At 41.2% G+C, this 18,052-nt stretch overlaps 1 protein-coding gene and 1 long non-coding RNA gene across 6 annotated transcripts in view; one reads left to right on the top strand and one right to left on the bottom strand.

Moving 5' to 3' along the window:
* The window catches only part of MON2 (MON2 homolog, regulator of endosome-to-Golgi trafficking), a 73,268-nt gene extending 64,618 nt beyond the window's left edge, over positions 1-8,650 (bottom strand). For all 5 annotated transcript variants that reach the window (XR_005828184.1, XM_040596429.1, XM_040596431.1 and 2 more), the window contains exon 1: positions 8,422-8,650. Coding sequence is in view for 4 of the 5 variants with exons in the window: in XM_040596429.1 (XP_040452363.1) it covers positions 8,422-8,532 (111 nt within the window). In the remaining variant the exon portion in view is untranslated. The remainder of the gene's footprint in view (positions 1-8,421) is intronic.
* Positions 8,651-8,732: 82 nt separating this feature from the next.
* LOC121089424 lies at positions 8,733-17,482 on the top strand. Its single transcript, XR_005828203.1, has 2 exons — positions 8,733-8,848; positions 12,271-17,482. It is a non-coding gene; the product is annotated as an uncharacterized LOC121089424 (long non-coding RNA).
* The last annotated feature ends 570 nt before the right edge of the window (positions 17,483-18,052 follow it).

The raw sequence follows: 18,052 nt of genomic DNA, 5'->3' as shown, positions 1-18,052 counted from the left end.
TATAACCTTTATTTATCATATGAAGACAAGAAACTGCAAACAGGCCATCAGTCTCTATTCATATACAAAGTTGCTTCTTCACCTGTTCAGACTTTATCTGAGACAGAAGCAAAATTGTTCTGGTTTATTCTACATAATGTTCTACTTGAGCTCAGTGAAGGAAATAAATAGTGTACATTTCTGATTCCAGCAACAGGCACAACAACAGTTGAAGATATCAAGTTAATTCTGGCTAGACTTGACTCTGCTCAAGGATGGTGCCATTCTCAATGGCCAGAGCTCCAATGCTCTGAGAAAAAATTAAACCATTAACCAATTCTATTATACACTTTCTCCACCAATTTAAGATTAATGATATAGCAGGGTTTGGGTTTTATTTTTTAAAACCACACTGTCTTGTTCATTTCCAGCTTTAGTGCAACTATGTTAGTTGTCCTCATATTAAAACTGCTCTTTCACTTGACAGGAGCGACTGCTCCTCTGGTCCGTTAGTCCTCTGAAATTGTCAGTTTGCAGTATCAGCAGCCAATTCAGAATCCTGAAGGTTAATCATCAGTAATGCCAGGAGAGGTGCCAGTGTTATCTAAATTGCTTCAGAACTGTTGCCTCTGGAGGTACCTCACTTGATGTGAATGTGGAGGTATAGACAATAAAATACAAATATTTAATATCAAGAGTTTTCTTCTGACAATCAAAGCATTATACCTCAGCTGGAAAAACCATCACATATAAATCAACAGAACAAATTAGAATGAATAACATAAACCAACTAATTACTGAACAGCATCAATATAGACAGAAAGAAGAAAAGCTAACAAAGACTTGATACAGAAGAATTAGCAACAAATTCTTAATTTACACTCCTCTCTTCCACAGTCAGACAGAATCAGTATGTACCCTCTATTTTGTATTATATTATGTATGCTATATTCATACATTATATTTATATATATATATAAAATCTATTGTACGGATATCCTGAGAGAGCACATGTCTACCATTAATGGATTTCTGAGTGATCTGTCAAGTACAACACAACTGATTATAAACCATGGAAATAGAGAACTTGAATTTTCATTACATACTTTTGTCACAACAATCATCATTCTACAATAAAATAAAACCCAACACCCTGTTCCAGAGCTTTAAGAGATTTACACTTGAAGATCAAACTAATTTTGCCTTCACCTTGTTGATCAGAACAGATGGGACCATGGAACTCCTAAGGCTTTGCCATAAATACTATATTCAGAGTCACCCAGTCTGAGACAGCAGCGCCAGGTGCATGGTAAAAAGAAACAACAGTTTGGGTACTAGTTAAGAATAGGAGTCGCCAAGAATTTCCAGCTTCTGCTACAGCTTTCCTGTATAATCTTCAGGAAGTCATAGGAGACAGGTAGTGATTAAATCAGAGCTTGAGATGCACACATTTACGTATTTTGACTCCCTTTACAATGCAGATCTAGTCTCTACTGAATGCTCCTTAATTCTTAAAGCGCCTCCTCAAGCTAACTCAGCTGACCCACTACCAGGGGCTCAATACCGAGGTCTAAGCTTAGGCCTCTGTATCCAAGACAACATGCAGGCAGCAGAAGACCCATGCTCTTCCGACCAGCTGCTGGAAGCCAAGGAAGCAACATTAATGCATCTCTAGTGGCAAAGATACAACGTGTAGGTTGCAGAGTGAATCAATCCCCTGGCCACAAGATCCTCTGAATAGCTATTTGGCTCCATTGACCGTATTTCCATAACAAACCGAGCCGGCACAATTGATGGAGGGAGCTCAGACACCTGAAGTTAAGCACCTTAATCCTGCACTGAAAAGTTTACAGACACACTAAGATATGGAAAGTTTTAGTCATTTTTTTTTCTTCATTACATTGCAAGGTATTACATGGTGAAGAAATTGGGTCTACATATATGATGGGAATAATTTTTGAACACATAATATTTCTTACCAAAGATTTAAATGATGACATTAGACTTAGGATCTATAATAAATCTTGACGCTTAGAACATATTTGAATAATCATGGACCCCTAGAAACATAATAACACACTTTTAAAAACATGATTTTGAAAGTACACAGATGAATATTGAATAAAAAACACTGTAAAATTAATGGATTCCAAACATGAAGCCAGGAGACTGCAGTTAGTAAAGATCAGGAATTATAAAAGGAAATATAGGAAACACTAGGACTCATTTGTTTCAAGCTACCAGCTCAGCTACAGGCTGGCAACTAAAGAATGCTATGGAATAATCTCCAGTCACATGCGCAAAACACATGCTTGAGTGCAAACTGCCTAATGATGACAATATGCATTTTACAGAGCATAGTTTCTCGATTTCAAAAGAACCTTTAAAATATCAGTTAAGTAAATACCCATCAAGGCAAACTCTACAGTATTTACATCCTTCTGAACTAATGCTGTAAAGACCTGAAAATTAACCAACTTGGTAAATTCAGTGTAGGTTAAGTTCCCTGTAGGCTATAATGTCAGAATTATTTAATCCATTTTATTCAATAAATAAAGTAGAAAACCCCAAAACTTGGTTACTACTACAAAAAATGGTCCATGTACAAAGGTTTATTCTTTGCCAGGTCCATTTGGCTCATCTTTTTACCACCAGAGTAGCATGGACACAAAGCTCTCGGAAACCATTCAATGCTAGTAATACATTAAGTGACTCAAATGCCCAAATCACAAGGCATTTTAGCATGTTGTTCTCTTTCTCAGTCTTCTGATTTGTGTACTGCACTACATTCAACAGATTTTCTGAAATATTACTAACATTCCCACATATTTTTAACTGCTCCTTCCAGTTGCATTATGAATCCTAATGTTCACTTCCACATTATAAACCCAAGTAATTGATCTGTATCTTTTTAACACGTTTAAATTTTGCAATACATCCTTATATTTAGTTTCACAGAGCTACCCAATGATGTCAGAGAGGTTCCCTAAAAGCACAAGCTTCCCCCAAAAAATTTTGGCATTAGCCCTAAGATGTGTTCAGGATCAGGATATCATTCCAAAATGAGAATGATTTAACCCAGGGGATAAAACTGTCATGTATGTCACTCGGTGCAGACAGGAGTGGACGCCAAAGGAAGAAATGTATGAATAAAACCTGTGTTCACAGAACACAACAATCTCGGTGCAAATGCTCAGCTAGCCCACACCACTTCTACTGTAATTAAATAACGTAAAGTTTGCTTTATCCAGAAGTCAGTCAAATCTGGATTCTTTAACTTTTACCCAAAGAATTCTGTAAGGTTGCCTGCTTGCAAGTAGTTATTTCTAAAAGAAGGAAACTAAGACTGCAAAATTGGATTCTATTATTTTTCCTAGATACAACAACTTAATTTACAATACAGTTTCAAAAATGCATCTATATGCCAAAGGCATACACAACTCAAACAGTTAAACAAAAGCAATGCTGCTGTTTCAAAGAAAGACCTGGAAAAGAAACAGCACAGAGATGCTATCAAAAGCTATCCTTCAGGAGTCTCAAGAGAGCACTTCAACTGACCAAAGCACTCAAAGCCAAAACTGTGCTGCTTTTCCAGGTTGAGGGAAGTTGAACCCTATTTCTTTTCCAGCCCTGCTATTTCGAATCACCACAGCAGCAAGCATCCTAGAACAGACAGACACCTGCAACCCACTACACCACTGCTACACAGATGTCCCACAACAAGTCTAAAGCAGGCCAAGCTCATCCTGCCATGCGAGGGTGAAGTCCTTGCCCCCCTCTCCCTCTCTACCAGCACAAGCGTGCCTGTAACTGTGCAGGGAGCTGGATTAGAGTTTGTTGGTTTTGTTTTTTTTTTTCTTCAAGCCCGTTTTGCTTTTACTGCTATTTAAAAAAGTCAGTAAAAAAACTGAGTCAATGTAGAGACTACAAGCCTACTAGAGAGCTGTGACTTTTGAACCAGAACCGTGTAAACAATGAGGACTTACATACCACTGGAATTCAGGCTGAGAACTTTTTGCATATACTTATTTTCCCTTTTAACTCCATAATTTCTGCTAATTATAAATGATTTCCCCTTGTATTTCTAAGGGTTTCTTATGCAGTGAAATTACCTAACTAAATCAGACACAACTTCCAGTTTGTCTGGAAGAAAACAATATTTTCATTCAGTAATAAGAAACAGCAGGTAACCAACCTATTTAGCACACTGAACTATTTTCAATTCTGTCGTAAAACTAAAGTCTTACTCCAGTTTACTAGAGACCACCACAGCTTCCCACACACCCAGCACAGGATATTCAAGCTCCAGTCACTAGCAGGTTAAAACAGTTTATAAAGCTCTGCATACAAGCCACGCAATTCAGTTCAGAGTTAGAAGCATTACAATGCTCTCTAGCACAGAGCAAATCTTAGGGCCTGCTATATTAAAACAACAGAATAATGGCCAAGCAGTGTTGTTTTCTATGAGAAATGCCCGATTACTTAAGATAACATGAGCACGACTGATGCCTATACCAAAGACTGCTACATCCTCTGTAATTTCAAGCTCCAAAAGCTACTGTTTAATTTACAATTGCCCTGAGAGCTTTTATCACATCTGAGGCTGGTGTCTATTTTTCTAACTGAGAAATAGGAATAAATTGTGAAAATATGAATACATTTTTCAGCAATATTATTTGCACATCTGCCAGTATAAAAAGTTTTGGCATATTATACACAGATAACCACCAAATCACTCCTTGGTCACAGTATATAGCTTTCATGCCTAGTACACTTCTGTAGTCAGTGATCTGAGGAAATACCAAATAGAAAAAACACCTAGCAACAGACAGACGTGGGTCTGAAGTCTAATAGTAACCAGTATTCCCCACACCTTTCAGAAAAATAAGTCTAGCATGTTAGTTAATCCCCAATCATCAGCAACACAATTTCAAGCCCACAGATTCTTTCCGCAGCTCCCATTCTCAATGTATTAAGCCCCACCACCTAGGAAAACCATACCCTGGTACTATTTGTCACACAGAGCAAAGACAAGGTGTGGATTGCTTTAGGGCCATCCATACATTCCATTATTTCTTAGTTAAAAGCTCTAAGGGGAAGGCAGTTTGCCACATATTTGGGTCATAGGTTTAACATTGGGAGAAACTCAGTAATTTCAGTGTTTCTTAACAGATTATCAAAAAGTCAGCAAAAAAACTCAGAATCCACTAAGTGACTTACAACTACATGATTTCCGTATAAATCTGACTTGATAAGAAAACTTTACAGACTCAGAAGTAATAGAAAAATATGAGATTAAAGTGCTTAAAAGAGTGAAGAGTTCAAGTTCCATTCCCAATAAGGGCTTAAGACCTTACTTCTACCTCCTAGCTGAGGATAAGGTCTAAATCTCACAGCCTGTGGGATCCCACAGCCAGCTGTCCCCCTTTCTGCTGCACACACACCGCCACCCACCAAGAAGAAATATCCAATAAAGCTCTTCAGCTGTGTCATCCATCTGCCTGTTCAAAGAATCATTTAATATTGTTTTGGTCCGTCTGTACCTAAGAGATATGGCATTAGTTTGTAATAACATAAGCATTAGAAAGATCTTTGAAAAGTGAAAACCAAAATCCTATTTAATTAAAAAAAAAAAAAAAAAGGCACCAAGCTCTATTTTTCGGATCATGCCACTTTCTATCTCCTTACAGTATGGATTAAAAAAGAATTCGCTCAAATTAATCATTTGAGCAACAAGCAGAATTGAGAACTGCACTACTACTTTTATCAGCAGCAAGCCTATCAGCTAAATTAATTTTGCAAAATTTCAACAGTATTAATATAAAAAAAAATTTTAAAAACAGAATAGACAAATCATTTTAGAAAGGACTGATGAAAACAAGTACCTGTGAGCAAAATTTCAGATTATGTTAGAAATTGGAGAGATTACTGGAAGCAGTTTACCTTCATAAACTTTGGTAGGTAGGTACCTACCAAATCTAACAACTGCAATACAGCTCACAACAGTTAATTTTGGACTAGAAGTTTTTCAATAGCTTTATCACACCATGGTAAGTTTATTAAGTGACATGGAAGCATACACATCAGCTGCAAGATAAACTCATAAATTACAATGCATGTGGTAGTGATGAGGATAGTCTACTTACATTCCAAGTGAAGAAAGTGAGATTGTAAGCAGTAGGAATTAGTTTTAAAAAGCCTGTTTAAATACGGTTTAAAAAGCTGGTGCTGTTCCAAATCAGCAAGAAGCACATGCCATTCCTCTGATCGCTCTAGCTAAATCTAATCATGATCAGACCAAACGCATGTGATTAAAATACCTGTTTAGCAATTGAGATTTGACAGAAAAGGACACCCATTTCCCTTAAACCAAGAACAAACCAAAACAACAAAAAAAAAGGCTTCCAGAAGCAAGAAGTAAGATCGTTTCCTGCAACTGTATCATACATCCTATTGTAGGACTGCTTTCACCTCAGACTTCTCTGTAAGTCCACAACTCACAGCAGAATCCTTAAGCACTTTCCAGTACTATTCCGTAAACCTACCCAAACTCCAGACAATTGTGAAAAACTTTAAGTGTTTTTAATGAAGTAAACTATGCAAATCATTGTCGAGGTGTAAAATGGAACAACTCATGTCATACTTACACAAGAATATGATAAACATACTGAACAAGTATCAAGAACTGCACATGCAGTAGTTAACCTTCACCATGTCAATATAATGAAGTACTACTAATAATACTAGCTTAAGAATTAAACTGCCCATCTTCTCTGCAGATCTTGAAGAAAGTAAACATTAATACAGAGGGGAAACTTGTTCAGAGACCAAACAACTTAGCCACACAGTAATACACAGGAGAAAGTGGAAGCAGCACGCCCACCTCCCTCCAAAACCCACAGATAGATTTCTGTTCAACTGACCACAACTTTTTCTTATTTACATTTGACCACACACAATTTCTCAGTACTGATCACAACTTTCTCGTTTTTCTGTGACCACACACCATTTCCCAAAACACACCTGCATTTCTCTGCAACCTACAATCGCATATAACATGCTCTGCTACAGTGTGTCACTTCATGCCTTTCAAAACAAGCAGTCATTAATAGCTTCAATTAATCTGTTAAAGTGCGTGACGCTTCATACCACATTAAATATGCTCACAACTAACTGGAACTAAAGTCACATTACACACGTAATTCCTTTCTTCCAAACAGGTACCAGTCTTTACCGTATTTTCCCAAGTACCTTTCTGTTTCTGCAGCTTAATCTGAGTCAATACATTAGCATTTTTCCTCCCACTATCATGTAGACAAAACACTTTTTAAAATGGCAAGTGGCAAACTACCGATAGGAAAAAAGTTAAACTGACTGTGTAAACACACTAGAGAAACAGAGTCAAAATCTATACTTTAAATTGGACACAAAAATTGTGGTTGCCCTTCAATTAAGTAATTCTGCCCATCAAGATTACTGAAGTCCCAGGCTGCACACGGAGTAAGCTGAGGTTTGACAAATAAAATATACAACCCTAATGGCATGAGTTTATTAAGGAAATTTTTAAAAAGGGAGAAAAAAGTGACCTAAACTTCTCTGTCTCCCAAGCTTCCACGGTTGTAAACCATACCATTGGTAAGCCACATAACCCCCAAACCGGGGGTACGCTAGCGATCACCGGCGCCCCACCGTTAACACCGGCGGACACAGATGTGCAGCAGTAAGAGGTCACGTAGGCCGGCTCTGGAGCCGCACTTGTGAAAGCGTGTGCGTTCGTCACACGGCTCAGGCACGGACCCGACCGGAGGGCTGCGCGGCCCCAGGCGCTCCCACCGCGGCCGGCAGGGCGGCCGCCCGACCGGGGCACTGCACGGCCCCCCCACCCCCCGCAGGGGCACAGCACGGCCACCCCCCCGCAGGGGCACAGCATGGCTCCCCCCCCGCAGGGGCTGTCCCCCCCCCGGTCCCCGGCCAGCCGCCAGCAAAGCGCTGCCCGCCAGGCGCCCGCCCGCCGGTGCGCCCAAGCCCTCGGCACCGGGCCCGCCTCGGGCGAGTTTCGTGGGGAGATGCCGAGGCGGCCGAGCCAAACTTTGCCTCTCCTAGGGAGGCCGCTGCGGGGGGTAAGCGGGGCTGCCCCCGCGTTGCCCGTCAGCAGACGACCCACCTCCCCAGCCCCGCTCCCGGAGGTGAGCTGGCCCGGCCCGCGTCCCCTGTCTCACCGGCGCGTTAAAAGCAACGCACAGACAAACGCGACATGCAAAAGCCCCGTCTCGGCACGGACAGCGCTCGGCAGCCGGCGGCCATGGAGGACGGACCCCACCGGGGGCGACACGGAGCCGGGGGCGCGGGGGCACGGGCACGCCGGCAGCCCCCGCTCCGGCGGGGCCCCGCGGCCAGGGAGATCCCCCCGGCGCGACACCCGCCGCCCGGCCCGGCGCTCACCTCCTTGACGGGGGGGAATTTTTTCCGGCACTCCAGGCTCAGGCCCCGCAGGTCTCCCTGCATGTTTTCCAGCAGCTTCTTCACGGCTTCAGGGCTGCTGGTCCCGGACATGGCGCCGCCGGGCCGGCCCCGAGCCGGACGCTGTTCCGAGCCGTCAGGGGCAGCGCCTCCCGCTCCGCGGCCCCGGCCGACACGTCTGCGCCCGACACCGGAACCCGTCAGCCGCGGCCCCGGCCCCTTCCCCTCCCCCGCGGCCCGCCGCGGCCCCCCCGCTCCCACAATGCCGGGCGCCGCCAGCAGCGCGCGTCAGGCCGCGTGCGCACGCACGGCCCGGGGGCGGGGAGAGCGGCGGCGCCGGGCCCGAGCTGCGCCGGAGCGGGACGCGCTGCGCCCTGACGCGCTGCGGGACGGGAGCCGCGCCGGGCCGGTGCGAAGGGGCAGGAGGTGGCGCCGGGGCCCGGGCCGAGGGGTGCTGCCGGCGGGGAGGGGACAAACGGCGGCGTCGGTGAAGAGCGGCTGGGGTGGAGGGGGCGAGGGCCCCTGGCCCGGCCGCGGGGCGCCCGGGAGTGGTCGTTGGCAGCCACCGCCCCGCCGGGCGGCTGGGGGAGCCCCTCTCGCCGGGTTCTGCTCTGGGGGGAGAGGTCGGCGCTGAACGCGGTTTAAAAAGGCAAGAAGCGAGGTAGAGCTGTGAATCGCGAAGCTGTTGTGGTTCCTTCTGCGGGGCGGGCGGCTTGTGCCCTCCGCCGCCCGTGTGCCGGCGCCGCTCTCCGCGGTGCGCTCCGGGCGGAGCCGGCGTCGGTGCTTCGCTGAGAAGCTTTAGGTAAACACAGGTCGGGCAAAAGCCGGGGGCGGGGGGGCAGTCGGGTGCCGGGTACCTGCCTTGTCGCCGGCCGTGTGCCTCTGCAGCCCCAAAGCTTCCCACCCGGCTGTGCTTAACCCATTTCAAACGCAGGCACCCGCCCGCGAGCCCCAGCCCTTCAAACAGTGCTGCTGCCGGCAGCCGCGCTCCCGTGCGACCCGCCGCAGCAAAGGGCTCCCCCCCGCCAGGCAGCCTGAGCGCTGCCTTCAGCATCGGGCGCTGGACGTTTCACGAAGGTTTGCGTCTCTGCAGGAATTATTTCTCCGTGTTCTGATTGCTGTAAACCCCGTACTGTGGTGGCTCGCCACCTGTAACGGAGCGTGGTTCCGTTGCCCTTCCACAAACCCAGGGAGCTGGAAAGCGTTTTTGAGCTTCTGCAGTCCTTTGCTTTTAAACTTGGGAATCTTGGGGGAAAAATCGTGAAGAATCAGAACACAGGAAATTTTTGCTGCCTTAGTATTAGTTTTATTTTAAATAAGGGCTTTGCTTCAGACTTCCCCGAAAGTCTTCAGTCTTATTCAGAGAATGCTCTAGGATTTCTTTTTGTCTTTCTGTGTGCATGTCTTGTAATGAAAAAGGGAAAAGAGCATTTCATAACTTTGAGCATCCCTCCATGTATATTGGTATTCATTTACTGTGAGATGCTTTGCAAATCATATGGTAAACAGGGTCACACTGGCACAGCGTTGTTACACTGTACCTGTAGACATAAATCTTTAGGTGTGCTTTATGAGGCAAAAAGTGCAGGATTGCTTTATAAGTAATTTATTATTTTAAGATCTTTAGTTTTACATAATTTTCAAATTATTGACTGTTGACTTGACAGAACTGGATAAACGGATGTGAGTTTTTAAAACTGCATGTAGTACTGGCACAACTGAAAGGTGGTCAAACTTTATGTGGCCTTGGACAAGGAATTAGGATTTCACCCCTGTGTTTGCAAAATCAAACCCATGATTCTGTAACATTGTTACACTTTCAAAGTGCATTGGTCTGTGTATTCTCAAAAGCTTTGATTTTTACAGGCTTACTTGAAAAAAAACCAAACCAAAAAACCAAGACTGTTGTCTTCCGTAGAACTATTTACACGCTTAACCAATAAGCATTTTCCTCAGGATGTTCCCATTTAAGTGCTTCCGTTATGGGCTTCAATCCTGATGGCAATTCGCAGACCAGTCCAAATACCTTCATAAGAAATACAGGTGACTTGCTAGGAGAGTGAGTCAATTATTGACTATGCATAGGTATTTCTTAGGTAAGCTTTAATGATTTACTTCCTTGTTGTTGTTTGGACTTTTCCACCTATTTACTGTACATGGTGAGCTGTGGGCATATTGGTACTCTCTGAATCTACTTGTCTGCTTAAACTAAAACAATTTAAATGTCTTGTGAAATGAGGGTCAGTAGGCTGTTCTATAACACTGCCTTTCTTACAAAAAGGGAGCAAGTATTTTGGGTAGAATTTGTCCAAATGTCACATCTTGAGTTAAAGCATCCTACTGTCATTATTATTCCTGTAATCAAAATGAGGAAGATGAAGAAAACTGTCATATGACCGTATTTCCCAGTTGACAATGGTAAGATAAGTCAGAATAATTGAGATTAATGACATTTAAAACAAGAAAATTGGTGTGTATTAGATGGTATCTGCATACTAATTTCCTGCAAATCTTACTGTTTTGTTTAACCAGACAAGACTACCATAAACATTGTTTGGATGGGGGGCTACTCTTACATTATGAATGCCTGATAAGTTAACTTAAATGAAAAACAGATGATGTTTTCTTTAATCAAAGCCATAGCAGTAAATTTTTCCACCCTTCCTCACAGAGTAATGCCAAATTCTGAAGTAAAAGTACTGAGGGAATAGGTGATTACTGCATTTGCGTAAAATTGACATCTTGTTGCAGTATGATTTTTGTGTTGGGGATTGTGTGAAAAATTGTAAAAATAATTAAGAACAGTAGTGGTAAATATTTTTTAATATAAACTATTACACCTCTTAGAAATGTTTTATGTATTGTTTGTGTTGTAATTTATACTGTTAGTTTATACAAACAGTGATGGTTTCTTGAGAAAAAGCAGATTATGTCATGTTAATTTTTATCCTGTTAACTTGTACTTGCTGATTATGTCTTTTCTTATTTCAGGTGTGTAGTGACATAGAACTTGGAGCATGCTACAGGCTTTCTGTATTTGTAACAGCTTGATAGCCACCCTGCCACCTCTATTAAGTGTAACATATAAAAAAAACCCTAAAGCTGTTTCTGGCTGACATTCCACCCTTTTCACTAATAGCAGTTTGCTCAGTGCTCAGTGTTTAGATCAAGGAAGAAAAGGACTGTATGATACTCCTCTCAAGCAAAAAATATTAACATTCTTGATTTTTAATATAATTTTCTTATTACATTATAGAATCTTAGATGTATTAATGTGCCGAGATGCATGAAAAAAAAATTTACTGCAGCATTCTAGTTGCCTATTACAATGCCCTGTGCTTAGCTTTCAGTCATTCACTGTTCTCTCCTCTCTGCAGATTAACAGCACCCTTTAACTATGTCAGACAAAACTGGACATTCAGTTGTAATAGTACCCAACTCACAGTACTGGAATGCAAAATTAATCTTAGGATACTGTAACAGTATATTCCAGGAAATTTAGTCTGCTTCTAAAATTGAGATTATTATGACTTTTTAGTGTCACATAATTTCTGTTTATACATTGTGACACTTTTTTAACCAAGCAGAGAACTCGTGAATTTGGTCAGACCTTCTGTAGTTCAGGATCTTAGTAAATTTGGTATAGAGTTACTTTTAATAAACAACTTGTCTATTAATTAAAAGGGGGGTTATAGGTTAAGTGCAGTCCCCTTCTTCTCTGAAGACCATTCTGTGTTTGATACTTAAATTGCATTGACTTACTTTAAAATTTGTTCTATTTTCATACTTTTTATCACTTACATTTATCATACATATATCTTTAACTACCAGCTTTGACACTCAGTCTGCTCAGCATTGCCAGCCAAATACAACGAGATGGCTCATGGGTCTGGAAATGAATCATACAAGTGGTTGCAGAATGGAAAACTCAGATAAGCTGAACACAAGAATTGGGAACTATACATGTGCCTGAATCTCAGGCACATCTCTTAAACACAAAATAATCTTTCTCACTGTTACAATGTATGCCTTTTGTAAACGCAGAAGATTTATTAGATAGTTTAACTGCTCTCGTTTAGCTTATTTAAACCAGCCAGGATCCTTTTAAGTGACACTGATTTGATTGTGAGTGTGACTTACTGTAGTTGCATTTCATTGCAATAGATACTATTGCATGTATTCCTAAGCCTGAGTAAAAGCACTTGCCTGTCTTTTGGTATGTTTTAAATATCTCTGTTTCATTCAAGTCACTTTTGAGTCAGAAAGTGGAGCAGCACATGTGGGCATCTCTGAGGGCGCATTTTTTCACTAGCAAGCTAAAAGTGCTAGTTAGCTGTTAAGCTAACTTTGTACTGTGTTGCAATTATTAAATTGTTGTTTGCTTTGTTATTAAATTGTATGTAATTTTGTGATGGGCAGTGGGTGACTGAAATAATTCCCTGTAGCTTTATGGCCCTAATTACCAGCAAAAATGCTCATGAGACCTGTTGTGATTCATTAAATTACCTGTTGGAACCAGTGTTAGTGTTCATTCCAAATGATGCGCATCAGTCCATTTGATTCAGTTAAACACGGATAACATTTGGGTGTATTAATTTCAGGTGTTTAGTCCTAATTACAGTCCATCCTGATTGTATCCAGTTGCAGGCTTTGGATATAAGAACAGGTTTCTGTCACTGCATTATAGAGAAGCAAAACTTTCAGATTTCACTGTGGGGATGAATTGGTTTCATGCTGATGGGAAGAATCATGGCTTTTCTTCTGAGTTCCCTTTACTAACACTCCTGTATACTTTTGTAACTGATATGAATCTATACATAGGAACAGTACTAAACAAACTTTGGGATATGAAATATCAATTGTGTGGTCAAGTAAAGGTGTTCGCAGACATCTCTGGTTGGGTTTTGTACTGCAGAGTTAAGAATCATGATGGAAAAAAAAATGCCTCATAGCAGATTGAACATAGGCATTGATATCAAAAGGAAAGTTAAATTTTAAATTAGAGAGAGATATGGATTAATAACAAATACTTGTAGTCTTTGATAAAAACCTGTCCATTGTATTGGTCTGTGTAAGCACAAAGAAGCCCTACACACATACTTTACTATGTGAATGCTTCAAAAGCTCTTTAAATTGTGGACACAAGAAATGGGGCAAGAGAGTGTTTCTGTTGTGACCACAAATGGGTTAAAAGCAGAAGTAATAATCTTCCCGCTAGTACCTGGCATTCTGTTTTGGTTTTGTTTTGATTTTTTACAGAATAGAAGCGAAGCCCTTGTTCCTTTAGGATGTGGCTGTATGAGGAAGTTAGACCTACCAGCAGACTGAAAAATACTTTTTTTCCTGCATGAACTCCTTGTAAATTTAGCCTGTGTTCCTTTCTGTGTAGGTGTGAGCATATATGTACATATTAGTAAACATTTTGTTTGTATATTTGCAGTTAATACACATTTTATTTTGTTTAGTCAACTAAGAAAAGCAGTCCCTGCTGCTGTCTGTTAGTGAATCATCCTCTTTGTCAGTAGCAGACTATCAGTAATTATGTCACAATATCTTTAAGGACACAGACAAAAACGTGAAGTAGCAATGCCCAAAATGTCAGACCTGTGACACGCATTAGATACCCCATGGAGATTGCCTGTGGAGTTACAGAACGAACACTTCAGGGCCTACACACCCTTGGATGCATGGCTCTTGTGTAACCAGCCAACAAAAGCGTTTTCCCAATTTTTCCTGCTTGAATGTTGTCCAAACAGATTCTCAAAGCAGGGAGGGTTGTTTTGCATTGCCCTTTTGAGTTCTGGTAATTGAATCAGATGAACCTGTTAATGTCTTTTCTGAGACTGAACTGCTGTCTGCTGCCTGAATTAATACGTTGCTGTCTTAGAGTTAACAGTGTAGCAACAGGCGAACGGGTACATGATATTCACAAAATCTCACCAGCAGCTCCCATACCCTTCATACTTACAACTGAGCGTGAGTCAGAACAGATTAAATAACTTTTCCAGCTCACACAGGAAGTATGTGGCTGGCCAGGGAAACAAACCTTGCTCTGTGTATTACACTGAATCTGTCTTTCAGTCCCTCGCATAATAAGTGGTATTTATTAGATAATGGTATTTATTATCTATTCAGGGAGCACCCGTGATTTTTTCCCTGCATGGCATGTAATGCAGTCCATTCATGGTACCTTTTTTTCCTGCAATGCAGTCCACTCATGGTACCTTTTTTTCCTGCCAAGTGTAAAAAATACACACACACACACAAAAAAAGAAACTGTGATGGAGATTTTACTTGACAGTTGTTTACACTGAAAAACCTCGTGCTGACCATCCCTGCTACCACCTTAATAATTAGCCATGTGAGGTCATGGTCAGCAGATGAAGAATCTTCAGTGATGCTGCACTTCTGATCAGACTTTACTGCAGTCTTCATGTCCATTATTAGTAATTTTCATTTAGAAATAAAGGCATAGATGTGTTGAAGCAAAATAATTGTGGTTCTAGGCAGTGTTATTTGATCCAGAGCTCTTGCAGCGGACAGTGGATTCAGCTGCACTCTCGGGAGTCTTCCTGCGTTACCTTGTGCTGACTGCAGGATGTGTAATGCAAAAATGCCTGTCAAGAATGTCAGACATAGGCATTGCGCTGCAGTCTGTTTATTTTGCCACTTTCTCACCTATTTGCCAGAAACCTCCCTACATCTTTTTAGTCATTTCTTTTTTATCTCTTCTTCAGCTTGTATGAACATTATGGATGTTGTTCCAGACACTTAGTAACCTACAGACAGTCTGCTAATCACAAAGCAACACCAGAGGGGAGAAGGGTGTCCCCCTGTGTAAAAATAATTATTTTTGGCTGCTGCACCAGGGAGGAGAAGGCAATGGATGCTTTCTCCAGGCTCTAGTGAGTCCTTTAGGATGATCATTTCAGATTGCAGACCTGGGGCTGCTGCGTGATACCATTACTACAGGAGAGTTTTGATCTGCTGAATGGATGTTAGGTCCTTTGTGTTAGGGGTGGCCTCTGTCTGCATAGCCAGCATTGCAGTCATATCTATAAAATGCAGAAGATAATTATAAAAATAGATACACTCGCTATACTCACATAAGTAGCATGGAGGTCAGTGCACCACATAGGTATTCTTTTCTCGGTGCCATGACCACACTGCCGGCATGACCATCTTAATGTGTAGCTAACTCAGACCAGCCTAGAAAAGACTCAGTATGGACATGTACTTCTGAGAGCCTCCACAACTGTTCACAAAGATAACTGAAGTATGACCACTGTTAATTTACAGGCAGTTCTTTCTGTAAACCGTAAGGATTAGAGATTTCTTATAGAAGAGATCCTGATGGAGAACTTTCTGGCATAGAGGCCTCGATTTACCTTCTATGTTGCACTCATCTTTGTTGCTTTATGAAGATGATAGACCTCTTATTTCATTCAGAGGACTCTGCTGTCGACATAAATATTTGTATGGCTGTATGTGTGGCTGTGTTTGTAAGCAGCAGCCTGAAAGAAGTACTCTGGTTGAGTAAAAACAGATAAACAGAATGAACACACTTCTCGAGGAATTTGGAAGACAGCCAAAGAAATCCAATCATCAAGAGCCAAATGCTTTCCTTTGTAGCAGAACAGCTATGCAGATCACCTCCACGCATGAGGATGTATTCCCAATAACACAGGGTTATACCATCATATGCATCTACGTCCTGGGTCATGTGCAAGCAGACACCTCCATATCCAAGGATGCATACATGTTGTAATTTCATAGTTAATACTGGTATTTTGACAGCATTTCTAGAAATTATATTCAGTATTTCACTTCCCTTTCTGGAAGCTACTGTCAGGGCATCAGTGGATGAGCTTGTCTGTCTCCTCATGCTGGTGCATGGATGCACTCACTCTTGGCTGACCACTGGCTGGATGTGTAGGAAATTCCAGGTCTGAACACTTGCTGTTCCAGCTGAGAGCCAAGCCCTTGAGCTACTGAATGGATCATTAAATGGGATGTGAAACTTGTTCAGCCAGTCTGAGACCTTATTTCCCTTTGGCAGCGTGGTCATCAGTAGATTCCTATGGGTGTTTATTTCTAGGGGCCTTACTTCCCTGTTCCAGTCATAACTAACACAATCATGCCATGACCTACGAAGATTTGATAGACTAATTATAAAATTAGAAGTTAACATGTACTAAGTATTGACAAATTCTGTATGAAATGGCTGTGCTCCTGACTAGCTCAGCCACACTTCAGTTTGGGGGATACACATGTCTGGTGGGCTTGCAAGTCTTATTTTATTGGAGAGATCATAGGAAGCCAGGACCAGCCTTACTGACAGCTACAAGAGGGTTTCAAAGAACTTGACACTTCATTCTTTTTCTCCTTCAGGATATTTGGAGCCTTCCTTTGTAAACTCGTTCCTCAAAATTATTAACACAGTTCCTGCTTTCAAGACATTATCCAATACTTGGACACATAAACTGCAGTCTTCTAGATAATGACTAGGTAAGGACTTGTCAAAAAATAATATGTCACTCCTATTACTGTCTTATTTCAAAATGTCCTCATAATGTACTACAATCATCTCTAGCTTATTTCCTTTCTACTGCTTTTCTGCATCTTTCACTAAGAAGTTAAGCCCATTGCTAGGCCAAATTACTTTTTTTTTTTCTTTCCCTACAAGGCAACTCAAATATTATAATTCTCGGTCACCTGTTAGTGATTTTTGGCAGTATTTGCTTTTTTTTTAAATCATAGTACCCTGATTTTTTTTAGAATGTATTTGAAATCCTTTACCACCACCTTATGGGTATCCTACAGCTACTTTCTCTTTACATTCATCTTTTCTATTAATGCAGTATAGCCTTTTCCATACTCCTGCCCTTGTCTTAGCTGTGACTCATCGTTTTCACATACATTCACAGTTCTGCATAATTTCTTCCTCTTTGTTTTTTGCTTTTGTTTCCTACTGGTGTCCAGTCACATTGGATTACTTGATATGTTTGTTATGGAATGGAATATGGAAATTTAAATCTTAAAACTGGTTTGTTTCCTTTTATTTTTAACTGTACATTTGTTCACAAAAATTTTGGGATTTATATTGGTTAAATAAATTAAGTTGTTATATCTATGTGGGCTTTTTATTTCAAGGAAAGAATACCATGTCTGTCAAATTTAATAATGTTGTCAAATGCTACTAGGAAGATGGGGATGTTATATTCCATCACACTTGATATTAAAGGAGTGATTTATGTCATAAAAATAAGATTTCTAAATTAGAATTTCAGACTGAGCACAATGTTAACCAAACAGAAATCCAAAGATTAGAAAGAGAGGATAACCAAATGCTTCCCATAGCAAGTAGTTATACAACCTTTTATGATTTATCTCTTAATCTTTGCCACCTTATCTGAAAAATATTACAGACATATCTAAGGTTACATTTCATTACATATCATAAGGTTACATTACAACTTTTAAGGCATTATTTCCTATACCAAAAATCAACACATACATCTCTTTTCCTCCAGCTGTGTAAAAATAAGTTAATTCAACAATTCAGGATATTTTATGAAGAAAGTTCTATTGTCTCTGTCCCATAAGTTGATTG

This window comes from Falco naumanni, chromosome 5 (assembly GCF_017639655.2).
Source record: "Falco naumanni isolate bFalNau1 chromosome 5, bFalNau1.pat, whole genome shotgun sequence".
In the NCBI taxonomy this organism is placed as follows: domain Eukaryota; kingdom Metazoa; phylum Chordata; class Aves; order Falconiformes; family Falconidae; genus Falco; species Falco naumanni.
The sequence above is the reverse complement of the archived record's forward strand: the minus strand, read 5'-3'. Positions and strand labels throughout refer to the sequence as shown.